This window comes from Vanellus vanellus (genome assembly GCF_965231255.1).
Source record: "Vanellus vanellus genome assembly, chromosome: 5".
Lineage (NCBI taxonomy): Eukaryota > Metazoa > Chordata > Aves > Charadriiformes > Charadriidae > Vanellus > Vanellus vanellus.
Genome location: NC_138910.1, coordinates 80732560 through 80758460, shown reverse-complemented (window position 1 = coordinate 80758460; position 25901 = coordinate 80732560). Strand labels below are relative to the sequence as shown.

The 25901-nt window shown below is 58.2% G+C and overlaps 1 protein-coding gene across 1 annotated transcript; it reads right to left on the bottom strand.

Moving 5' to 3' along the window:
* Positions 1–653: 653 nt before the first annotated feature.
* On the bottom strand, positions 654–17416 carry IL23R (interleukin 23 receptor; the record flags this gene model as incomplete). The annotated part of the gene is made up of 14 exons (XM_082483532.1): positions 654–1529; positions 1997–2087; positions 3265–3361; positions 4188–4238; positions 9374–9457; positions 10203–10400; positions 11700–11916; positions 12218–12300; positions 13167–13326; positions 14147–14292; positions 14428–14618; positions 15524–15647; positions 16299–16592; positions 17359–17416. The coding sequence occupies 14 exons, from the start codon at positions 17414–17416 to the stop codon at positions 909–911; spliced, it is 2415 nt and encodes an 804-aa protein (XP_082339658.1). The 3' UTR covers positions 654–908.
* Positions 17417–25901: the final 8485 nt, after the last annotated feature.

Sequence of the window (25901 nt, the reverse complement as noted above, 5' to 3'; positions counted from 1 at the left end):
TGCGGGTGATCAGCAAATAGATAATCCAGCCTCCCACATTTCCAGGGAGTTTCTGGTTGCTTTCGGAGCATTTTGCATTCTGAAGTCTCGGGCAAACTTGTAAACAGTTTCAGCAGGAAGGAGATTCCCGTAGTTCATTGTCTGGATGCCAGAAGATCTAAATTCCCCACGACGTGCCGAATAAATGCCTTTTGGCTGTACCACATTGTGCTTCACACAGCACGCCGAGGCTGAGGCAGTGACGAGCCACTGTGAGATGATAAAGCCCTCACTAAAAATGAAGAACCTGCCCAGTGACCAATTCAGAGACGTCTTAAATGGGCCTGGCAGATGGTGATGGTTTGTTCTTACCCGATGCAGTTTTTATTATTGAACGGGAGGGAAAATGAAGTTGCGTTATTGTGTCATACAGAGAAGATTTCGTGTTCTTGCTACCCATGTCCGCTGTACGATACATGAATCCTCCTGGGTGTAGTGTCTCTCTGTTAGGAGTGATCCCAAGGCATTTTGCACAATTCAGTCAGGATGTCTAAGGGATCATTTTATCCATCTTAACTGCAATCAGCTCCAGGCATGAAATGCTCCAGACAAGAGAATTTAACATTTAACAAGAGAACGATTTTGAATAATAATCAAAGAGTATTGCGTCCCGCAAAAATCACCTGCTCTGTATTTCGGTTCTTATGGGAATCCAAGTTTTATGGTTTTCATGCTTGTCACACTAGAGATAAGTTTAAAATTGTGATTTACTGGCCAAAGCGCTCCCAGCAGCCACGAGTATTTGTAGTCGATTAAGAGGTTGAACTTCCGATTCGGAGTTTTGTTCCAGTTCCTCTGTTTGCAGCCTCAGAGGCTGATATGTGCCATGGTCATCGCTTCGGGTTTTTTAACCACAACTACAATGCCTTTCAAAATAATCTTCCGACGCCCTGCGGAAAGCAGGTCTTTATATCCACCGACTCCCCGTTCATGGCTCTCAGGCAGGAGACCAGCTCATCGGGCACCAGCGTCTGCTCTTGAACATCGCTGGCCAGCGTGTGTCCCCACGGGTTCTCCAGGAGGACGCCGTGTCCCCCCGGGGCCGAGCCGAACGCCTGGCTTTGCCCGCTCCGGCTGTTGTTTAAGATGAGGTTGATCTTCTCCAGCAGACAGACGTGGTGCCCCCCTCCCTCCCCGTCCCACACCTGGGGAACGGGGCTCGTGTAGTCTCTGAAGAAGACGTTCATCTCCGGTTCTGGGAGGGCTGCGGTGGGCTGTGTTTGGTAGAAGTTGGCAGCGACGTACCCCAGCGTGTTCCCGTCAGACACCTGAGGTTTGTAGTCACTGACCTGCTTGGGGGCCGTGACGTTGGCAGGCGTCGTGCTCCCCAGGTGCTCCCCATCCTCGGGGTCCTCTCTGCTGGGGTTCTTTCTGGTGGCCACGTTCTTGTACTCCTTCTGCGCTGGCACCTCCTCGATTTCCATAACTGTGGGGTCACTAGTGTCCGAGAATGGCTCATGGAAACTGTTACTCACGAAATCACTCTTTTCCTGGAAAAAAAAAAAAGATGAGTGTAGTAACAAACTGGCAAATTTTGCCGACAGGAGAGGTATCATTAGAGCGTCCCAAGGAAGAAATAGGGGCAATGAGTTGTTGTCTTCATCTCTTCTTCCTTCCCACCTCTCTCATCCAATCCCCCCTGTGAAAGAGACCACAGTGAGGTGGACAAGAGAAGACAGGGGAGCAGCTGTGTGTGTCTCCATCCTTCTCTGTACACTTCAAGGGCAGCTCGAGCCAACTGCAGCCACTAAATAAAGTGTATATTGAGGAAAGGTTTAAAGACCTCAGCTATGCTGGGCTCCCAGGAACCTCGCAAATGCCTGTGAAATGATTCCTGAGCAGTTCGTGGTCCCTCAGAGCTTAATCTTCTCCCCACCTTTTTTCTCACAGCTCTGGAGCAAGCTTTAGTCTAAGGGGAGTCAAGGGAAGGAAAGCTGAGAGATAATGGCGCAATTACCTGGAGTGACTTTACCACGTTGCTGTTTTCCATGTGGGGAAAGTCTTCAAACAGCCATTCGGGCAAGAGCGACACAATGGCGGCCTTGATCCTTTACCAAAAAGAAAAAATAACCCCCCAAAATTTAGTCTACTTTATTAGTCACTTGTTCATGCTGGGTGAAATTGTCTCCCGGCAGGAGGGGAACACACAAAGTGCGTCCATCCTTCGTGGATGGCTTGGAAGCCCCAGGTTTACCCCGTACGGGTGGCTTTCCCCGTTTGAACCCTAACTCTTCATCCTTCAACCTCATTCCTCTGGGTTTGATCCTGGAAGCTAAATTACTCCAGTTAAATCATAAAACTTGTCTGTACATGAAAATGTTGCTAAAGTTGGGGGGCGGGAGGAGAACCAAGCTACGTGCATGACCCAGAGGAGGCACGTGGGTCCTGAAGTGATGAAACCAAACACAAGCTGATTTTTCCTACGGCCAAAGCTGCTGCAGAAACCAGAGTCATTCACAAGAGGCTGCGATTTCGCTGAGCTTTGCTGCCGTTCCTGGGAGAACACGCCGTGCCCGTTGCTGCTGAAATGCCCGTGTTTCACAATTACATCGAGAGCAGAAGAATTAGGCCGGGTTCAGGAACCGAAAGAGGCAGCCCCTCGACATCTTAAGTTCCCAGGTCTCCTCTTTCGTGGTTTGCCAGGAAGATCCAGCTGGTAGCTCTGCGCCACAGAGGTCACCCGCTCCCATGGGATGGTGTTGGGGACAGCAGTGCCCGGACTCCTGGACACCCCTATTCCAGTTAAATGGCAGACTGGGGCAGAAGGAGCGCTGGTTTGTGAGGGTGCCTAGCAAACAGCAGCCAGTGTTAAAAACCAGTATTAAGATTGAGTTTTTCTGCTGTTGCTCTCTCCAGCCTCTGCCTGTCCCTCGGGGTCCAGGCACGAAGGGCTTCGGCGTCCCCTCATCGCTCAAAACTGGGAGTAACGAGTCCTGGGATAAAACTACCCTACAAAAACCTGGTTTTCCTGTCTTTCTCTACCCCTTATAGCTGTGTAATAATATATCGCGTGTCCCTAAGTCTGGCTTTGACAGAGGAGTGATTTTTACTTTTTTTGTTGATCTCTACCTTACTGTAGAGCGCACAGACGTCTTTTCATATAGCCATATGATTAATGGGAGGAGTTGTCCTTAGTAAGAGCAGGTTCCTGTAGTTAACTTTAAACTGTTCTGGAAGAAAGGCAGGTGTTGGAAATAAGGAAAAAAAAAATGAAGAAAGCAATACCTTTTCCTAGCTGATTTTTTAAACATCAGAATTAGGAAAACGACGGATAATATGACCACGCTGACGCCCAGTCCCAGGAAAACTCCAACGTCATCGTCTGGAAAAGGATAGAGAGGAAAAAGGTGAGCCGGGTGGCCCTGCTCCACTGCCCCATCTGCCACCGCGGTCGTCGATAGAAAGGGCAGATCTTTGAACGAAGCAGCCTTCAGCATTCCGCTTGCCCTTTTGCTCCTCGAAGGAACGAAGCAAAGCCATAACAAAAGCAAAACCAAAAGTGCTGTCCCGTCAGCGGGGTCCTGTGACTAGGGCACCACGGGCCACCGCCATGGACAGGGGGTTCAGCCAAGTAATTCGAAGAAGTGTGGTCAGTGTGTTTAACCATTTCCTACGCAGCCTTACCTTCCAGAAATGCTGAAGTGACCTCTGCAGCTGATGTTGGTTTTGCTTTTGATTTAAGTGCTGCAACAGCTCATAACGTAACCTTTACCAGAAGATGTGCGAACCAGAAGCGCGACCAAAGTTAGAAAAACGGATGGGAAACGCTTAAATGATTCTCTGGTTGAAGCTGTAAGACTGAAACAGTCTATTGCTGTTACGGGTGTGTTAACATTATCTTATATTTTCCTGGGCTTATCTCCTACTTGCTGTAACGTACATTATATTGTAAGTCTCACAAGAAAGCAAAACCCCACACATGCGTCATGCGGGTGCTATCGAGCCCTGAGGGCACTGCAGCCTTTCCTGCCATGCAGCTCATGTCCCCACCAAGTGGAAAGTTGCTTTTCTGGCCCAGACCTCTCCAAAGCGTAAGGGAGCTTTCGCTTCTCCACCACCAGATGCTGCAGGGGCTGCTCGGGCCCAAATTTTCACTTCTGGTCAAGGAGAAAATCTGGCTTACCAAGTCTGAGCTACTGTCTTCTTACCATGGGAGATCTCGCTGTAGATGCTGCTCAGCAGCTGGTCCTGTGAGGGGACTTAACAAGAGAGAGAAAAAAATGTCCGTAACTTCATTGCAAGGACATCAGGTGACACGGAAGCGATGGCTTTTTTTAGTTTGTTAATATTATTTAGAAAAATAAATAATGTTATAGCAAGTAAAAAAATGTCTCCTGAACTAATTAGTAATTCCAGCTCTGGCTGGACTCAACGCGATCTCCTATTTCTCAGAGATCCAGTTCAATGAGATGTTGAGGAACACGTAACACCAACGACAAAACACCTTCCGCGCACATCGCTCCCCTCGGTACCTGAAACAAGAATTTAGTCTTCCTGAGGAACCGTACATCGTTTTTCAAGACCACCTACGGATTATTCCCCAAAGTGTCTGAACCCCGCGGGACTGAATTTTCTGATAATATCTGTTTGTGTGATGGGCTGTGCAGTGAGGGAAGATCTGCAGCTCAGGAGCCTGCCACGGCAAGAAGCTTTTTTTGGGTAAAATAAGCAGCGAGCTTTCTTCCCGGCCGTATGCAGCAATCCCCTTGGGATCTCTTCTCCTTAATATGCGGTGCCATTGCTGCTACAGAAAAGGGGTGAGGGTCCAGGCCAAGGGCAAACCCACCGCTGGGCTGGGTGTTGGACTGAATCTGTAGCCCGGACCAGGACCACGGCAACGTGGTCAGGACAAGCCACCCACTACATGTCCCTGGGGTCACCTCCCTGCACGGGGACGGGGGCAGGCATGAGCAGCCTGGCCGGCTGGAGAGGGAAGGAACCACCGTGCCCTGCAGTCAGACCTCAGGTGGAGTCATCTGCTGGGGTTGGAGCCACCCAGCAAGAAAAAGGGGCTCTGCTGGGACGTGCATGGCGTGCACGCTTGCCCTGGGGAGAACGCACCCTGCCGGAGCATCCTGAGCAGAACACGCAGCAGGGAAGCGTGCTGGGGGGGCAAGAGAGCAATGCTGGAGGACGAGGAAGGTAGTCCCTTTCACCGTGAGCAGGATGAGAGTCATCATCTTAAACTGCAGCGGTTAAAACACAGGTCATGAAAGAGGACAACTGCTCTAGCAGCAATGCTGAGGAGCACCGGGGTAGGTTGCGGTCATGGTTTCAGCAGGGATAGAGTTGAGGTTCTTACTAGCAGCTGGTGCAGTGCCACGTTTTGGATTTGGGATGAGAAATGGTGTTGATAGCACACTGGTGGTTTTGGCTGTTGCTGAGTTCTCAAGGCCTTTTCTGCTCCTCACACCAACCCACCAGTGGTGGGATGGGGGACACAAGGAGATGGGAAGGGACACAGCCGGGACAGCTGTCCCCAGCTGACCACAGGGATAGTCCATGCCACGGGATGTCACGCTCAGGATATAAAGCCGGGGAAGAAGGAGGAAGGGGGGATGTTTGGAGTGACGGCGTTTGTTTTCCCAAGTCACCGTGACACGTGATGGAGCCCGGCTGTCCTGGGGACGGCCGAACACCCGCCTGCCCGCGGGGAGCAGTGAGTGAATCCCTTGGTTTGCTTTGCTTTGCGTGCGTGGCTTTTGCTCTACCTGCTTAACTGTCTTTATCTCAGCCCACGAGTTTCTCACTTTTACTCTTCTGATTCTCTCCCCCATCCCAAGCGGGGGAGTGAGCGAGAAGCTGCGTGGTCCCAGCTGCCGCCTGGCGTTAAACCACCACATCTGCCAGGAATGGAAGCGATACAGCTGATCTTCCCTTGGGAACCCGGAGCCATCCTTTCCAGCCCCGCTCCCTATGATTTTCCTGTGTCTTTCAATAGCAGTGAATATCACTGATGATGTGGTTGTGGGTCTGTGCTGTGTTGGGAGGAAGGGAAATGCTCCCAAAGTGGCTGGCAACATAAAGGGCCACTTTTGCAATCATCCAGGCAAGCAGAGCTCACGCCGGCAACAGGATGTTCCCAAGACAGCGAATCTCCAATACTGGGAAGTTCGGGAAGGGCAGACTCGCAAGTGCCTCTTTCGAAGCGCAAGGATCCAGGTGCTTTCCAAAACTCCTCACTTGCACGTCTCAAACCTCCGCTGTACCCTTCAGCTGACTGACTGCTTCAGGAAAAACCCTGCTGCTCCCCATGTTTGCCTCTCCGTCCCCGAAGCTGCTGTCCCAGCAGGGCAGGGACATGGGGCCACCTCCTGCGCAGAGTGGGACTGTCCCCCGGCTCAAGCCAAATGCATCCTGAGGGCAGCAGAGAGCTGGACGCCATTAAAGCGGAGGGTCAGCATTAATAAGAATAGCAGATAGCATCCTCACCTACAATCACAGCGCTTCAACTGGCCAAGAAAATTAAGGATATCAAGCATAATATATCATAGAATCATAGAATGATTTAGGTTGGAAAGGACCTTGAAGATCATCGAGTTCCAACCCCCTGCCATAGGCAGGGACACCTCCCACCAGCCCAGGTTGCCCACGGCCACGTCCAGCCTGGCCTTGAGCACCTCCAGGGATGGGGCAGCCACAGCCTCTCTGGGCAACCTGTCCCAGTGCCGCACCACCCACACAGGGAAAAAACTTCTTCCTAATGTTCAATCTGAACCTGCCCTCTTCCAGTTTAAAGCCATTCCCCCTCGTCCTATCGCTACATGCCCCAGTAAGAAGTCCCTCCCCAGCTCTCCTGTCAGCCCCCTTTAGGGACTGGAAGGCCGCAATAAGATCTCCCCGGAGCCTTCTCTTCTCCAGGCTGAACAGACCCAACTCTTTCAGCCTCTCCTCACAGGAGAGGTGCTCCAGCCCTCGGATCATCCTCGTGGCTCTCCTCTGGACACGCTCCAGCAGGTCCACGTCCTTCTTGTGTTGGGGCCTCCAGAGCTGGAGGCAGTACTGCAGGTGGGGTCTCACGAGAGTGGAGTAGAGGGGCAGAATCCCCTCCTTCAGAATCACCAGAATCACTATATCCCAGATATATAGTACAAATACCCTAAACAACATGGGCCACCTGATTTCAGCCAGTGATTTCTGCAACAGACTTAGTAATCCATCAGTTGAGACTGGTTCAGATGAAAACGAATGAAAACCTTTCCGAATTCACAGCCTCTAATGAATGAAAGAGCGGCTGCCAAAGGGCGGGGGTTGCCCAAGGCTGCTGGAGCAAGCCCCGTTCCACTTCTCTTTGCTACTGGCTTTGCACAGACCAAGGCAAACCCAAGGCCAAATGCAATTTCTTCTTCTCCAAAGGGAAAGAAAAAAAAAAAAAATCCCAGAAAAGGCACTGTCTCTGATTTTGTGCATTTGAAGCGTAAACGTCTCCTGGCAGAGCTCCCGCAATTCAAATATTTCAGTTCCCTAAGTAGAGAGTGCTGCAGATGCCACAAGTCATCTCTTGGCTATATGGGGCTGTGGAAGGCAAGTGATGGGGTACGTTATTCTGCAGCCCAGGAATTCAGCAGTTTCGGGGGGCAGATGTCGCTGGCACATCGAACTTGTATAAATGAAAAAAATTTAATATAATTACAGTAATGCCTTCCTGATGACGGGTGGGCTCAATCTGAATAAAGGAGATGAAGAACCAGGTTCAACCTGTGGGGACAAGCTGGAGGACTTTACTGGGGGTTGTGCGGGTGCTTTGGAAACAGACCTTGTCACAGACATGAGCGTCACTGCTGCCTCATGTTGGTACTTCCCCACGTGAACCCCCAAGCTTTGCTAGAGGAGTCTATACAACCACTAAGGAAGAAGTCTCCATTTTTAAGCATTTAGCACATTTCTAAGCCATTTGCTAGTGCAAAGGTTAGAGCGTCCTGCTTTTGACACTCAGCTCTTCCTCTTTCCATGCAGATGGAGACCTGCTGCCAAAGTTTAAGCCCCACTTCAGGATCAGGACCCTGGAAATTCCTGTCACCAGAGCTGGAGGTGCCCAAAGCCCAAGCTGGCTGGAGCCAAAGGTTGTCGGCGTGTCCGTGAGGATATTGGTTAATAGCCAGGGCTGACAGCTTGGGATGAACCGATCAGGAATATTTGTTTCCATTTCTTGGGAAAAAAATGGAATAACTGCCCTTCTCAAAGCCATGAGTGATGCTAACCAGAAACACAGAGCTGGTTTGTCCTAGGGAAAGTGTCTGAGCAGCTTCAAATAATGCATCTAAAATTGCATCACAGCATGGGATGGTGAACTGATGACATCCTCAGGTGTCATCGTTGCGTGCAGCTACAGCCGGCTATGTCAGGGCACCGAGGGCACCAGCAGGCCTTAATGGCCCTGACCAGCCTCACCTGGGACCTCCACCCACAGCCCCTGAGCATGGGGCTATTTAAGCTCAGCCCTGCACTATGGGCTGTGCTGGAGGATCTCAGAATGTCCCAACCTTGACCCATGGGCTGACTTCATGGCTTGATCTCAGCCCTCCCTTGTCTCCATGGTCCTGCCCAGCCACCACTGGACACTGTGTGTAGCATCCATAAATGCAGAGGTTTTTATCTGTGCTGTGATGTCCATGGAGGAGGTACGGTGGTGCTGGGAGGTGTCTTCAGCACTCAGATGTTGAGCTGTGCATGGCTTATCCTGGTTCACCTGGATGAGGACCAGCAGCAGGACGGAAGAGCTCAGGGATCTCAGTGTGCCCAGCTCTTGAGGACAACCAAAGCCAACATGCGCAGTGCTGGAGATGATGCAGAGCCAGTCCTTACTCTCCTTTGTGAACTGGCCCATGCCCTGCCCTATCTAAAACCATCTCCAGAACTGAAGCCTGCCTACTTCTCACTCCAGGTAAGAAAGGGCACGTTGCAGTTTGGCCAGCTGGTCTCTAAGTCGTTTTCTTTGTTTTGGTTTATCTATAACATTTGATTGTCACACATGCAGAACAGCAACCTCATCGTTTCTGCCACAAAAAGGGAGAATGACCCCATTGGTGCATCATGTGGAGTAAGATGTGGTTCTCATGTGCGTTGTAGACTTGTGAACAGGAGCAAAGATCGGTTCGAGAAAGCTTTCACACAAATGCGTTGATAAAAATCTCTGTTTTCATGACCTGCAACCAAGAGGTTTCCACCCAGAGCCCTGCTTTCCTCTGGTCGGTGGGAGGGTTTAACATCCCGTTTCTAAAACTAAGTAATTCCGCAAAACTGGCTGATGGTGGGAATATGAAGAGTGAAATCGCAAACCGAGCTCTGCAGCCCCACGGCAGCAAGCCGTGACTCTCCACCCAACTGGGCTTACCTTGGCCGGAGCTCGGTGCGCTGACTCCGTCGGGGTAGACTGCGTACACCGACACACTGATGCGCCCTCCTGCTGCTGCTGCCTCTTCTGGAAAGGAGTGAGATTTGCCTTTAAAATGCATTTGTAAGCTGCCATGAAAGCTCGAGGCTTGCTCGAGGGCTTGTTACTGACTGGTCAAAGTAGGTGGAGGTGTGGGGAGGGTCCCCAGCTCTGAGCCCGCTGCCCACCTTCCCTCCCCTGGGGAAAAGCCATTGCACGGGCTGTTCCCAAAAACACACCTGGAAGAGAAAAAACCTGGTCAGGTAATTGCTGGGAAGTACCCCAATAAACACCAGAATTAATGTGGGGAAGCAGGAGCGGAGTGGGACGGGTCCTGAGATGTTCCTGCTGCTGGGCTCAGGTTGTCGGTGAGGACCTCCAGGCTTGTGTCTCTGGGCACGGTGGGGAGGAGAGGCGCTAAAGCAACAGCCGTGGCACATCAAGCGTTGTGCCTTTTCTCTCTGTGTCCTTTCAAGACACGCATGCACCTCCTGCGCTTGGGCAGGCCTCCACGGCTCCCTCCGTGGCTTACCCGCCCGCCAGCTCACTTGCCACCTCATTCTCTTTCACTGTGACCTTCAGCTGAGGGACCGAATCCCACCGACTGCCCTCATGTCTCCTATTGCTTCACTCCTCCTCCTCCCTAAGGGCTCTTCATGATCCCGCTCTCCAAAACCAAGCGGGGCGGGGGCTCGATTTTAAGCAGAAATCTGCCTTTAGAATGTATTTTAGCTTTATAATATCCTGATGAACCGCACCAGATAGCAAAAGGACTCCCGGAACATCTCACCTTGGAGGTACATGTGTGTTTCCTGGTATGGGACTTTCTTCCAAAAATACTGCTCCTCCTGGCTATACTGGGTGGTGGAAACCCATTCCACTATGAACCAGAGCGGGGACCTCCTGCTGTGGCGGGGGGGCTGCCAGGCCACCCAGACCCCACTCTGGTTCTCGGACTTCACCTCCACAGCCGCCGGCGCCGGGAACTCTGCGGAGAAAGATGGCAAAGGGGCAGTCACCCCAACCTCACCTTCCAAGAGCAGGAGGCTTGGAAGGGTCAGCTAAGCCCAGGAAAGATGAGGCTTTCCTGAAAGCGTTTAAGGACTGAAGAGGGAACAAGAAATTCTAGAATGTAGTGGGTTTATAGATATATAAAACAAGTATACCTATATTTTGGGGTTGGGGTTGTTCAGTCTGGAGAAGAGAAGGTTCCAAAGAGACCCGAGAGCCCCTTCCAGTCCCTAAAGGGGCTCCAGGAGAGCTGGGGGGGGACTTTTTACAAGGGTGTGGAGTGATAGGAAGAGGGAGGGAACGGCTTCAAACTGGAAGAGGGGAGATTTAGATGAGATATGAGGAAGAAATTCTCTCCTGTGGGGGCGGTGAGCCCCCGGCGCAGGGTGCCCCGAGAAGCTGTGGCTGCCCCATCCCTGGAGGTGTTCAAGGCCGGGTTGGACGGGGCTGGGAGCAACCTGGGCTGGGGGGAGGTGGCCCTGCCCAGGGCAGGGGGTGGGACTGGGTGGTCTTCAAGGTCCCTTCCAACCTGAACCATTCTATGATTCATTCTATGATTTTTATATATGTGTAAATTTTTAAAAAGTATTTATATATCTCTATGCTCTCACACACGTATCACAAAAGCACACCTTCAGCTTCGTCATGTCTCATCTGAAGTGCTTTACCTGTCATTTCTTACAAGAAAGTCGTGTGATTCTGATAAGTATGAGAGATTAGAGAATTTTTTCCACCTTGCTTCTCTTTAGTTTCTTCTTAGTCATATATTTGTCCTCAATTTGAATGGGACTTTCCCCTCCCGTTGCTCATTAAAAGAGACATTTGTTCAAAAATAGGAAAGTGTGGTTGCAGGGAAAACCACAACCTGTGGTGTGGGGAACCGAAGGTGGCCCAGAAAGGAATTTTTTTTCCTTCCCTTTCTGTTTGAGAGGACCCGGCTCACAGCGGGGACCGTCTCCCTGGCAGAGGCAGCAGGAGCTATTTTGGGGAGCGCGCAGCAGAGGAGCACCCCTGTGCCGAGCCAACGTGGGCAGGACAAACCTATTTTTAAACTTCTCACTGTAGCCTTCAATGTTCAAGGGCTGAGATAGGTGGCTGAGGAGCATCTCCATCTCTGGGGGATGCCGACCTTGTCCGGAGGGATGTTGTGTTCCTCGGCGGAACAGGCAGAGCTCCGTCAGGGCTTTTCCTTTGCTTTAGCATAAGCTAGAATTTCCTCCCCCCCCCTGTAATTTTGATAAAATCTGGGCTGCCGTTGGTGTGTGTGAGCTCCTACCTTCCCGGCTGCCGGTGCTCCGGCTGAGGGTGATGCTGGCGGGGCTGGAAGCCCCCTTGGAGTTGTGAGCGGTGACATGGAGGACACGGGTTCCCGGGGGCACCAGGGTGCTGCAGACGGTGCTGGAGGTGTTGCAGAGGAGCAGCGCTCCCCTGGGGCTCTCCGCAACCACGGCGTAGCCCAGGATCTTCCCACGGGCATCCCGGGGTGACAGGGGCTGCGGATGGATGGACGGACAAACAGACAGCCCCGTGGGGATGGGTGTTGGTTCTGGCACTGAGCAGCCCCAGTGAGGGACAGATGTCCACTCAGCTGGACTCAGATTTTGCAAGGATGGAGAGATTTTGCCCCAACGACACGTTGGGGGGTCTCATCTTCCCCCCACGTCTTTGGCCAAAGGGCTCTTTAGGAAGAGCATCGCCTTCCGCTGCCTCTTGGCAAGTGCTGTTCTCAGGGAGGAGCAGAGCACGCGAAAACTTCACAGGAGCTGCCAAAAAAAAAAAAAAAAAAGACCTTACCTTGATCAAGACCGTCACCTCGTGGCTGCCGTTGGGGAACGCCGGGCCCAGGCGCCGCCAGACGTCGGGCGGCACGGCGGGGGCTGCGGGAGGGAGCGTGGGAGGTGGCGTGAGCTCCCAACGGGGACCCAACCGGGGCTCCCACCCACGCGTGGGGCTCCTGCCCACATGGGGCTCCCACCCAGGCTTTGCAGAGCGCTGGCTGGTCGCCACGCGGCTGTGCCGAAGCCGCTTGCGCGGCTCTGCCGCCGCGGAGAGGAAATGGTCCAGACTGCAAACAGTAGCGAGAGCCGCTTTTTAGGACAAGCACGTCCCCGGCTTCCTCGCTGCAACTGGGATGCAAGGGATGGCATCGCTCCTTGGGCGTTCTCATCCCGCTGCCGGTGGAGATAACGGAGCCGGTCATGCCTAAGCTCCTCCCGGTGTTAGTAACTGGGATGCAGAGCGGGGAAACCGACCCAGGTATTTGTGGCTGGTGGGACGCCTTGGCTGATGCAGCTTTTCCACCAAGAGATGCTACCAAAGATGGATAAGCACATCCCATCCCTCTTTCCATATGGAAAACCGTGTGCCCGCGAAGCCTCCGTGGTGTCTCTCCATGCTGCAGCAGCCGTGGGAGTCTGCCAAAACCACCCCGACCCCCAACCTGCCGCGGGGGCCAGGAGCGCTCGGAGGGCCCGAGGCAAGCTGCCAGCTCCTGACAGCGCACAGCCCTGCGCTGCAGCGGGGGGACGGCAGCGGTGCCTCCCGGGCCACGGCGTCGGTTGCCCCCCGTGTCCGCCAACCGCGGTCTCCGGCAGCGTGGGGACATGCGGGCTCCCGTGCCACGCGCGCGCGCCAGCCGCACACCTAACTTTAGGTGCCGGAGCTCGGACTGGGTCCCCGGAGAGCATCTCAAGGAGCTGATTTGGGAAAAACGCGGCGAGAGGGAGGCTGAGGCTGAGCTTACCTGCCTCGGGGGTGGTGTAGAGAAAGGGGGGGCTCCAGGCGCTCCAGGGGCTGTCGGCAGCGCTGAGCCGGCACCTGACCTGAAACACGTACTGGGTGTTACTCCGCAGGTCGTGCCGCGAGCGGGGTCCCTGCTGCGCCGCGCCATCCCACGCCTCCACCTGCAAAAGGGAAGCGGGGGGGCTAAGGGGGGGGAGCGGTACCCCTGTCGGCCCCCCAACGCGGAGTGGGACCACGCGGCAGTCGCTGCCTTCCTCGTCTGCGTGGATGGGGATGGTCACGGTCCTCCCCGAGCGCACGGGGCCGGTTGAGCCTCGGGGGACCGCCTGCCAAGGGGGTCCCCATCGCCCCTCCTGCGGTGCTCTAACACATTTTTGAGACTGATGGTGATGCGAGACGCGGTGCACACCCAGTCCCCTCTGCTAACGCACCGGGCAAGCTGGGAGGGGGGGGTCCAGCTAGAGCCCCCAGCCCGCTGCTGCCGCACTGGGCTTCTGGCACCACGGCAATTTTGGGGACTCCGGTGGGTGTTGGGATCCAGCGCCTGGGAGAGGTTTCCGAAAGGGACTCGGGGCCGGTGGGGGGGGAACTGCCCCAGGGGTAGTTGTGTGGGGGGGGGGGGGGGGGGGGGGGCTGAGCATCCCTAAGGGCTGTTTCGCCTTGTCCTTGGGGAGCTAGATAACGTTTGGAAATATTTTGAGTTTTGCCCTTTTGCTTAAAAAAGCAGAGATAAACCTGCCCAAAAGGCTCTCTGGCCTCTCAGAGGGCATCGGCTGTACTGCCCCAGCAAAGGTGGGGGGCTGCCCCCCCCCCCCCCCCCCCCCCCAATGACCCTAAATGTTCCCATAGCTCGTGGGTGCTTGGGGGTCTCAGGCAGGACCAGGGCTGGCACGTCTCCAAACTGGGGGGGGGAGGGGGAGGGGGGCGGCTCGCACACATGGGGGGAGGTTTCGGGAAGGGGGGGTTCCCAGGTGGTCTCACATGCCATGCCGGGGCGCCCGTGGCTTTGTGTCGCTCCTCGCAGCGCACGTTCTCCAGCAGCGTCTGCCTCTTCCAGCGGATGGTGGTGGTGGGAGGCGACGTCTCCATCGTCTCGGCGCCAGCGACGAGGGGCAGAGCGGGCACCACTGCGGGGAGAGCCGGCAAAGCGTGGGCCGGGGGGTCCGGCATGCCACGGCGGGGGAGGGGGGGGAGGCGCTGCACGTCCCTAAAGCGACACCTCGGGGCAGTGCACGGCCAGACGGATGGACGGCCGGACGTACCGAGCTCCTGCAGGTCGAGGTGACGGGGGGCCGAGCGGGCAGTGCCCAGCACGTTGCTGGCCTGCACCCATGCCGAGTAGCGGCTCCCACCGCGCAGCGCCCTCAGCAGCACCGGCGAACCCGCGGGGAAGACCACCGCCGCCTCCTCCTCCTCTTCCTCAGCATCCTCAGCATGTGCCACCGTCCCCATGCTGGGAAGCAGAAGGCAACCCCGGTCAGAGCCCGTCCCGGCATCACGTGCCCGCTGGAAAGGCAACCCCGGCTCTCGAGGGGTCACGGCTGGCGACGGGGTGGGGGTGGGGGGGCATAGTCATCTCCGAAACCGGAGCTCGTCACTCTTAGAGCGAACTAGAAAGCGATCGCCTTCTGTTCATGACATTTCTGTTGGGCATTTGCATTTTCGCCACAGGGAGGGAACTTTCTCCGTTCTGTCTGGCTGCGCGTGGCTCAAAGTGTGGAACCCCAGCAAATTTAGGCAGGCGGTTAATCGCTTCTCTTCGCGAAGCCTACGCATGGCGGGATTTAATGCGTTTACTTTAATAATTGACTCAGATTGGCTTTGAAAACCTGCCAGTCTTGTGTCACGGGGACCCCGGCGCCAGCCGTGGGCAGAAAGCATCCCAGGCCGGGTCGGAAGGGCTGTGGCACGCCGCGCAGCCGCCGGCACGCCTGCCTCGCGTTCAACCTTTTGTACCCCGCTGGGAGTTTCAGTTTCGGGGTTTGGGCGGCATTAGGTGCGTGCCGCCGGCTGCGGCCTCCGCGCACCCTTTAGCTTAGAGGGAACCAACGCATCTGCAAAAAACGCACGGCCGTAACACGCTGCAGCACGACGCCGGGCCGCTAAGAGCGCCGAGCGCACAAGAATTAAAACTCTCGCTTTAACGTGCGGTCTGCGAGCAGGAGAGGGGGAAGGCGTGAGCTTTAGGAAGCGTAACTAGGGCACGGCGCCCGCCGCCAGCAGCAGAGCGGCCCTGGTGTCACCCGGCTTTGCGGCCGCCGCGCTCCGACCACACGCTATGTGCCGGCTCTGCACCGCGCTCCCCGCTGGCCCCGTCCAGCTCGGTGCATCAGCCGTCCCCGTCCCGCGGGGCATTACCTGCGCAGGTGGAGGGTGTAGCGGGTGCTCAGGTGGGTCGGCCGCCCCGTGTCCCATGTGCACGCCAGGCGCTCCGAGCGCTCGGGGATGGTGCAGGTCAGGTTGCTGGGGGGGTCCGGAGGGTCTGCGGGGTCAAGGTCAGGCAGAGCATGCAGACACACACGTAGAATCACAGGATGGTTTGGGTTGGAAGGGACCTTGAAGACCACCCAGTGCCACCCCCTGCCCCGGGCAGGGCCACCTCCCCCCAGCCCAGGTCGCTCCCAGCCCCATCCAACCCGGCCTTGAACACCTCCAGGGATGGGGCAGCCACAGCTCCTCGGGGCACCCTGCGCCAGGGGCTCACCGCCCACACAGGGAAAAATTTCTTCCTAATATCACATCTCAATCTCCCCTCTTTCAGTGTCAAACTGTTCCCCCTCATCCCATGGCTTCCCCCCCCCCCCCCCCCCAGCTCTCCCGGAGCCCCTTTAGGCACTGGAAGAGGCTCTGAGGTCTCCCCGGAGCCTTCTCTTCTCCAGGCTGACCCCCCCACCTCTCCCAGCCTGTCCTCCCAGCAGAGGGGCTCCAGCCCTCCCAGCATCTCCGGGGCCCCCTCTGGCCCCGCTCCAACAGCTCCGTGCCTTTCCTGTGCCGGGGGCTCCAGAGCATAGGAGCATCCCCCGCTCCCCCCAGCAGCACAAAGCCCAGGCTGCGGGTCGCAGACCCTCCCATCCCGTCCTCCTCGGTGCTGGTGGCTTAACAAAAATCACGGAAAACCCGGCAGGGGACTCACAGCCGGCCAGGATGTCGGCGCCGCACACCAGCCAGGACCTTTTGCTGTCGGGGCAGCGGACGAGGCAGAGGACGGTCCCTAAGGGCATGCGGAAATCCCGCAGCTGGAGCTGGACGGTGCTGCTGTTGAGGGGGCGCAGGGGACCCTCAGTGCGGCTGTTGTTGAGGAGGATGAAGAACTCGGCCCAGGGGCAGCGGAGGGTGGAGAGGCAGTTGACGGAGATGTTGGAGCCCATCCTCACCACCGGCGCGGGCTCGATCCAGACGTGCCCCGAGCACTTGATGTTCGCAATACCTGCGCCGACATCCGCCGGGTCAGGGCAGCTCCGGGTGGGTGTCCCACGGGAGAGGGTGATGCCGACGGGCTGCACCGCTCCGTACCGGCGGCTGCTTTGCCGGGATGCGGGCAGCGGCGTGGCAGGACCCCCCTCTCTCCCCCCGGTGTGGGGACAAACCCCTCTGCCTCCAGCAGCGCCCCAGCACCCGGTGACTCATCCCCTCACATGGGAAACAGCCGGTTTCACCGATTTTAGGTCTCGCTCTAATTTTTAAATGACTGCAGGGAAATAACCCGTAGGCTTGAGAGCACCGATGCCCCGAGATTAGCGCAGCGGCCCCCGCGCGGAGGCACTCTGCCCTTCGCTATCAGTTGAGGGATCGGCACCAGCCCCGGCAAACCCGGCTCGCAGCCGGTATCGGGCTCGATCTGGTCTTCCTGGAAAGGGCGCAGCGACGCTCCGGCTGCCTGCGTGCGGCGGCAGCACCACGCCACTTCCCACAGCCCCCGAAACGCCGGCCTGCTTCGACCCCGCTGGATGCAGCCCCGCTCCGAGGATGCGGGAGAGGGTACCGCAGGGCGTGGGAGCCCCCCACTGCAGCGCTAACGAAGCGCTCCTTCCCCACCCCCCACCCCCCACCCCAAAAAAAAATCCATAGCTGTAGCATTATAATTTTCCCTTCTCCAACTCCGATTCCCTGGTGGGGCTGGAGATGTTGGCTCCAGTGGTCCATGAGGGTGATGCTGCGGTGGCCGTGCTGAGCTGCGCCGGGCGGCCACTTACCTCTGCACAGGCAGCAGAGCAGGACGTGGAGCACCAAAGCCTCACCGGACCCCGCCATGGGTTGGGCTGCGGCCGCTGCCCGCGCGTGGCATAGTCTGGAGGGGGAGAAAAGGTGGGAGTTGTTCCCCCGGCCGTATCGCTGCCCGACGCGGCCGGGTCTGCCCTCGCCCTGGGGTGCTCAGGGACCGCCCCGGGGGTGGCGATGGGGATGCGCGGGGAGGTTTTCGTTAAGAGATTCGGGGTCAGGGCGGGTCGTGCCGGCGGCGGGAGAGCGGGGAGGGGGACAGGCACACAGGGCTCAGCATTTCGGGTCGCGGGCAGCCCCGTGCCCAGCCCTAGCGAGCAGCTTTCCCGGAGCTTCCATCTCCGGTGACATTTCTATTCATTTTCACATCTGCGAAACGTCTCCAATCCCTTCCTTACACGGGCGTGTACCTTCCTGCAGTTTTTGGTAGCCCACGGGGGGGAGGGGGGACAGCTTCACTCCCAACCCTCCTGGAAACCAGTTCCCAACACATGTGGGAGGACCAGGAGGCGATGGGAGCCATCAGCGTGGCTTTGCGAAAGGGAAATCATCCCTCAGCACCCCAAGAGATGCCCTCGGTCTGTATGGTGGGTGAGGGGGATGGGGGGATGCTGCCTCTCTCCATCCTGCCCTCTGCTCAGCCCTGGGGAGACCCGTATGGGCTGGTGGGTCCAGGACTGGGCTCCTCACAGGACAGGAGAGACAGCGACAGAGCGGAGTGAGTCCAGCAAAGGCCACGGAGATGCCGGAGGGTCTGGAGCACCTGAGATGTGAGGAAGGGCTGGGAGAGCCGTTGAGCCTGGAGAGGAGAGGGCTTGGGAGGGTCTTGGCCCTGGGTAGAGATGTCTGATGGGGGAGTAGACATGAGGGAGCCCGGGGACAGGACAAGAGGCAACGGGCTCACGTTGAAAATCAGGAAATTCCAGTTAAACATAAGAAAAAGCACTCTAAGGGTGACCCAGCACGGGGCCACCTCCCCTGAGGGGTCATCCTGGAGTCTCCAGCCCTGGAGATGCTCAGACCCCACCGGACAGAGTTTCGTGGGGCAGAAACATCCCCTGGTTCCTTAACATCTCTCCCACCCTGGTGCTGCGGCGGGTCCTGCCCCAGCCGAGCAATGCCCCTTCTTGGCCCCGAATCAGCCCCAAAATCCCAGACAAGAGCATCCCCTCTCTCTCTCCGAGGAGCCGTGCTCCTGTCTGCATCCCGCAATCCTGCCTGAATTTTTCCCTGCTCACCTCGCCTTCCCCCCCAGCCCCTCTGGTTTCGCACCGCCGCCCCCCCGGGCCGCCCCCCACCATCGGTCGGTGGGCGCAGAGCAGACCCCTACCACGGCCCGACACCCCCCTTCGCGTGCACGGTGCCGAAAACCGAGCGAAGCCCCGCCGCAGGTTTATTTAATAGCCGGCAATAATTAAAATAACCCGCTACAAAACCTGACGTTAGAAAGGGCAAGTTTTCCTAGAGGGACGCGCTGAACCGAAGTCCGCCGGAAAAGCTTCAAAATGACTTTTTTCAGCCCAAACCAGGCTGCTGCCTACAGGTAGTGCTTTTGTATTTCTCCTGCGGCGTGAGCTGACCTCGTTTGTTTTAAGGGCCGTTCAAGCATTCGTAACGAGTCAAATTTCAAGTGCCTTTCTGTTACCTGACCCACCGAGAGGAGAAGTTGAAGGCCGCAAACAATTGCCCGCGAACCCTCCGCAAGTTCGAATGAATAGAAAAGAAAAAAGGTAAAAAAAAAAAAAAAAAAAGAACACCAAAAAAACCCAAAGATAAAACCTCACGGTCTATGAAAAGAGCTGAAAATGCCATAAATGTGCCCCGGCTGCCAACTCTAAGACGAGATTTCAGGCTCTGCCGCCTCCGGGGACCACTCACGGTGGCGTTTTTATTCCGATTTACAAGCGTTTGCAAACTCCGAAGCCGGGAGGAACGAGACTGTTCCCCTTCTCGAGAGATACTCGTCTTTGAGCTCATCTCTTTTTTTAAAACTCCCCTCCTCCGGTAGTGCTAAAGGGATGCGAAGCGCATGAAGAAGAAGGAAAAAGCCATCCCGGCTCGCGCGAGCCCCAAACCCTGCGAAATCTTTACCGGCGACGTGTGTCAGAAGTGTCTAACGCGCACAAGCGCCGGTTGAAAAAACACCAGCTGGGATTATTATTATTATTATTATTATTATTATTATTATTATTGGCTTTAAATGTGGGTGGTAGCGGGCTGGGAGCTGGGCAGAGGGGCAGAGCTTTTTTTTTTTGGGGGGGAGGGGGGAATGGTTCCTTACCTCGCCAGTGCTCAGGACATGTGCTGCCGCGCTCCTCTGCCTGCTGCTGCGGCCGGGGCTGCCGAGCGCGGCGAGAAGCACCAGCGACTGCGAGCGCGCCTGACCTAGATTGCTGCGCCGAGAAAAACTGAGAGTTTCCCGTCTGAGTCAGTCCATGGGAAAACCCAGCATCCCTTAAAGGAGCGGCCCTGGGGGGGTAGGGGGGGCTGGGGGGGGCTTTGCCTTTATAGGTTTGAAGTTATTAGGGGATTCGGAGTGGCCCCGGCAAATTCCAGCCCATCCCGCCTGGATTTTTCTGCACGCAGGAACCCGGCTGGGGGGGGGGTGGGGGGGTGGTCTTGGGGAACTGGGCTGAGCTCCGTCAGCAAAAAGAACATTTTTCTACCCACCCCAGAAGGCTACAAGGGAAAAACTCCGTAAGGACTGAGGTTGTTTTCACCGGTACGGGGTATCACCCCTTCTGCTGGTGACGGTGCCCGGGGATGCTACGGGATGCGGAGGGGCAGAAGGGGCCGAAGCTCCATCCCTACACCTCCCAACCCCCCCTCTCCCCCCCTCTCCCCCCGCTGCAGAGCTCGTGCCTTCCTTTTTCATGTCGGTTGAAGAGTTAACCTCAATAACAGTGTTAACCTCATTAGACGCTGCAACCACAGGAAATACCGCACCGCTCGCCCGCCTCTGCCCTCCCAAGATATCGTCAGGGAACATCATTTCCAAACCCCCCCCCCCAACCTCCAGGGGGGAGGCAGACCCTTCTTCTGCCAGCAGAGCCCCCGCTGCTCTGGGTTTCCCCAGATCCATGTTTTGGGGTTTTTTTTATGTGAAAGTGAAGGGTGGGTGAAAGGAAGAGCATCAGGATGGGGGGGGGGGGGGACGGGACCTCACTGCGTACTGAAACTGTAACGTGGAGTTGTAGTAACACATATAACGCGCCTGTACGTATGGTTGTAGCCACACTGAGCGCGATCGGGAGGGTTTTGGTGAGAATCTCCAAGACACTGCTTTACGGTGTCTTTAATGTATTATGGGGTGGAAGGATTCGATTCATCTATCGAAAAGCATTTTCAGGTGGAGGGGGGGGGGTCTTGCCTTGCGGGTGGGCTCGGCTGCGGCTTGGGGGGGTCCTGGTGGGGAGGAGAGGGGGTGAGGGGACCCCAGGGGAGTCCCAGCCCCCTCTGGGGGGATGCTGGGGGGTGGGGGGGAGGGGTCGTCTGCCTGCTGGGGCTGAGCGTTTGCTGGGTGGGGACAGGCTGCGGGGCACACATCTGGGGGCGGGGCGGCACATCTGGGGGCTGGGGCTGCACATCTGGGGCTGGGGCTGCACATCTGGGGCTGGGGCAGCACCCCCGGTCTTGCCATTTGGGGCGGGGTAGCAATGGAGGCGTGCACATCTGGAGCCAGGCCCTGGCACCCGGGTCTGGGGTGGCAGCGGGGGTGCGCACAGCTGGAGCTGGGGCAGCACCCAGGGTAAGCACATCTGGGCCCAGGCAGCACACCCGGCGCCAGGGCAGCACATCTGGAGCCGGCACAGCACCTCTGGGTGCAGTGCAGTGTGCCTCCAGGGCTGCTCCCTGGCATCCCTCCGGCCTCGGCGCCATCCCGGGACTGGTGTCGCAGCGCCTCCGAACCGGTTCCCGTGTTTCCCAGAGCAGCAGTCATTTCTGGTGCCCGTTAAACTCGTGTCTTATGCCTTCCCGAGGGGCCACGGCGAGCTGCGGCTCAGCGCCCCCCCGCAGCCAGCCCTTGGGTGGGAGGGGAGCAGCAGGAGCGCTGGTGCCCAGCTCTTTCCCATGGCTCACTCTGGCACGGCACGGCATGACATGGCATGACATGGCGTGGCATAGCACGGCACAGCATGGCACAGCACAGCATGGCACAGCACAGCATGGCATGGTGTGGCATGGCATGGCATGGCATGGCATGGAATGGCATGACATGGCATGGGATAGCATGGCATAGTACAGCATGGCATGGCATGGGGTTGCACAGCATGGCACGGCATGCCATGGCATGGCACAGCATGGCATGGCACAGCGCAGCATGGCACAGCATGGCACAGCATGGCATGACATGGCATGGCATAACAGCATGGCATTGCATGGCACAGCATGGCATGACATGTCATGGCATAGCATGGCATTGCATGGCACGGCATGGCATGGCATGACATGGCATGGCACAGCACAGCACAGCATGGCATGTCATGGCATGGTGTGTCACAGCATGGCACAACATGGCATGACATGGCATGGCACAGAATGGCATGACATGGCACGGCGTAGCATTGCATGGCATGGTATGGTATTGCACAGCATGGCACAGTACAGCATGGCATGGCATGGCATGGGGTCACACGGCATGGCATGGGGTCACACAGCATGGCACGACATGGCATGGCATGGCGCAGCGTGGCACGGTATGGCGCAGCATGGCACGCCATGGCATGGCATAACACGGCACAGCATTGCATGGCACGGCATGGCATGACATAGCATGGCATAGCACGGTGTGGCATGTCATGGTGTGGCACGGCACGGCATGGCATGGCATGGCACAGCACGGAATGGCATGACATGGCACGGCATATCATGGCATGGCACGGCATAGCATGGCATGGCACAGCGTGGCATGGCATGGCACAGCATGGCATGGCATGAGGTGACATGGCACAGCACGGCATGGCACAGCACAGCCAGCTTCTCCCAGCACTCCCCAGGATGGCGCCGGTTCCCCCTGGGACCCGGGCTGTTCCCCAGCCCTTTGTCCGGCCGAATCCCCGCCGGACCGATCCTCCCCGTGCCGCGCTCGCTGTGCCCGGCCCAGTGCTGGCACTACCCCCCTCCCCGCCAACGCTTTCTCCAACCCCCCAACCCACCCCGGTCGCATCAAGCACTTGTACCCCTTCTGCCCCGGCGGCCCCCCTGTTTTGGGGGGTACCCCTTAGCCCTGAATTCAAGCGCCCTCGCTCCTGCGTCTGCCCTAGCGTGACATGCCCGGCCACCCCCGCACAGGCGATTGCATCTCGCAGAGACTTCCTCGCTGGCTGCCGAGACCTGCCCCCCCCCCCAACCCCCCCGCCCCCCCAAACCCGCCACCGGATGCCGCCGGATCCTGCCACCTCCCCCAAAACCCCACCGCCCCGTCCCGCTGCCCTCCGCCCCTGGGGGGTACCAGGCTCTGAAAGCCCCTTTCCCCCCTCCCCCGGGATGTACTGCCCCGGAGTCATCGCCAGTTTGGCACTGGGGAGAAACCCCCGGCTGAGCTGGTCGCCAAATGAGATTAAGATTAAAGCGGATTAATTCAACTTTTGTTATCTTTGGTGGGCTCGCTGCCGGCCAAAATTACAGCGGTGAGTCAGAGGCTTAGTTTAGCAGGAAGGAAAGGTCGGGCCAGAAGGGGCTTTGCTGCCAAAAGCGAAGCGCTTGTGTCATTACCCGGAGCTGTGCTTGGCACGAGGGACGCGGGGGACACGGGGGACACGGCCGTCCCAGGCACGCGGTCCCGTGGTGGGCACCGGGCACGTCCCCTTCTCGCTGTGCCAGCATCGCCGCCGCTGCACCTTCCGCTGCCCATCAAACCCATTCGCCCAGAGGGTCCGAATTTTTGGCCTTAAAACCACCGCGGTGGCATTTGTGCCGCGGCAGCTGATGGGAGGAAGGGGGGGGGGGTGCTGTCCCCACTGGGGGGTTGGAAGGGGGGGGGGGTGCTGTCCCCACGGGGGGTTGGCAGGGGTTCCCCGCCTGCCAGCGGGTCCGCAGCGCCCCGTCCATCCCCACGGGGTCACCGGTGCCACTGGTGGGGGGGACAGACGGACGCGCCGGCGGGGCGGGCAGGCCTGAGAATTGGGGCCATTTGCGTCAATCCCGCTGGCGCCGGAGCGCGGGCAGGATTAGGTTCCTCTCCGGTGTTGGAGGAGTAAATATTTCCAGGTCCAATCCCGCGCTGCGGCTTGATAAGGATGGACAGGATTTAGCGCAGGAACAAGGAAGGTGATGGCAGTGAGAAAGTGTTGGGTTGTTGGGTTTTTGTTTTTTTTTTTGATTGTGGTTTTTGGCCAGGCTAAAAGGTCATCGCAGGTAGGGGAAAATCGCTCCCGGGTTTTAAAGTCGCTCTGTCCTTCCTGCCGCCCGGTGCGGTGCGAGCCCTGCCGGGGAACGGCCCCTGCTCCTCCCGCGCCCCTTCGGGGCGGCAGCGAATCGGCCAAGCGGGGGGGGAAAAAGGAAAGTTTGGGCAAAGAGTTTGCTTCGCCTTTGCGAGGGGAAGGGGGTGAGGGCAGGCATACTGGGGCGCGTGGGAGCGCGCCGGGGCGAGCAGCACCTCGTGCCCGCCGGGCCACAACACCCCGTTTCACGCCGGAGGCCGCAGGGGTTGGCTGTGCCCGGGCAGGTCTGAACGCGGCGGGGAGATAATTGGGGATAAAGCTCTCCAAAAAGGGCCGTTTCCCTCCCCAAACACCACCGCCGCGGCCAAGGGTACCAAACATCCCGCAGCTGCCTTACCTCCTCCCGCCGGGAATGACCCCGAAATGCTGCGGCTGCCGCGCCGGGGCTCATCCCGACATTCCCCCCCCCCAGCACCCAGCCTGCCAGACCCCATTCCCACCCTCCATCTCCCCCCCCCACTGGGCGCAGCATCGCCCACGCTGCCTTTGTCCCCTCCAGGCCCTGTGCCGCCCCCAGCTCCCCCCACAACCCCGCTGCAGGGGGCTGCGGGATACGGATTACTCCCCCCGCCCCCCGACCCGGCAGCGGGGACCCCCGCGGCCGCCCCGGTGGGCACACGCCGTGCCGGTGGGAACGGGCTCCGCGGGACGCGTGGGCGGTGGAAAGCGGATACCACAGCGGTGACTGCGCGAGGTGTACGTGTTAGTTCTTGTCCTCCAGCAAAATCCTAAACAATGCTGGGTTTTGGTTTTCTTTTTTTTTGTCTGATGTAACCTATAGGGGGGTGGGTTGGGGTTTTTTGGGTTGTGGGTTTTTTTGTTTTTTTTTTTTTTTTTTTTCTTCCAAGTTGCCTTATTTTGGGATTTTTCCACTTGGCATAATGGGGCCCAGAAGGGGAAGATTTATTCTCCGAAAGGGAAAGGCCCCGGCGCCAAAATCCTGCTGGCGGGGTCACCCAAGGGCAACACCCCGCAGGGTGCTGGGTCCCCCCCCCCCCCCCCCCCAACCCGTGACAGTGACAGCAGCGCCAGCGCGGGTCTGCGCCCCCCACACCCCACTCCTGCTGTGGGGGAACCCCCTTGAACTCCCCCCCCCGCCCAGAAAAGGGTACTGCTGACAGCGTGTTTGGAGTAACGTGTCCCCTTGTCCCTGCAGCGATCCCCCCCCCATGCCATGCCCACCCCATGCCTCCTCCCCACACAGTGCCCCCCTCCAGTGCCGCCCCCCCCCAATACCAGGCCCCCATGCAATGCTCCCATGCCAGCCACCCCCTCCTGGGCCCCTCACCCCAGGAAATGCCCCCCCCCCCCATTTGTCCCTCCACTCCACTCCTCTGTGCAATGCCCCCCCCCACCCCCGACCCCCGTGCAATACCTTGACCCCCCCACGCCAGATCCCTGTGTATTCCCTCTGGCAATGCCCCCCCCCCCCCCCCGCCAGACCCCCATGCAATACCTTGTCCCTCCCGCCAGACACCCATACTGCCCCCCCAGACCCCTGTCCCTGCCCCCCCACTTCAGACCCCTGTGCAATGCTGTGCCCCCCCCGCCAGACCCCCGTGAAATGTCAGCCCCCCCCGCCAACCCCCAGTGCAACACCTTACTCCCCCCCCAGACCCCTGTGCGATCCCCCCCCCCGGGCAATGCCCCCCACTCCAGACCCCCGTACAACGTCGTGCCCTCCCCCCCCCAGACCCCCATTGCTGCTCCCCCCCCAGACCCCCCGTTCAACGCCGTGCCCCCCACTTCAGACCCCCGTGCAATGCCGTGCCCCCCCCCCCAGATCCCCGTCGCTGCCCCCCCCACTCCAGCCCCCGTGCAATGCCATGCTCCCCCCTCCCCCCCTCTCCAGACCCCTGTGCGATCCCCCTGGGCAATGCCCCCCCACTCCAGACCCCCGTGCAATGGCATTCCCCCCCCCCCCCACTCCAAACCCCTGTGCGATCCCACCCGGGCAATGCCCCCCCCCCACTCCAGCCCCCCCGGGCAACGCCGTCCCCCCCTTCCGCCGCGCCGCCGCCGCGCGGCCTCCCCAGGGCCCCGCCCCTCCCAGGCCCCCGCCCCTCCCCTTTGTC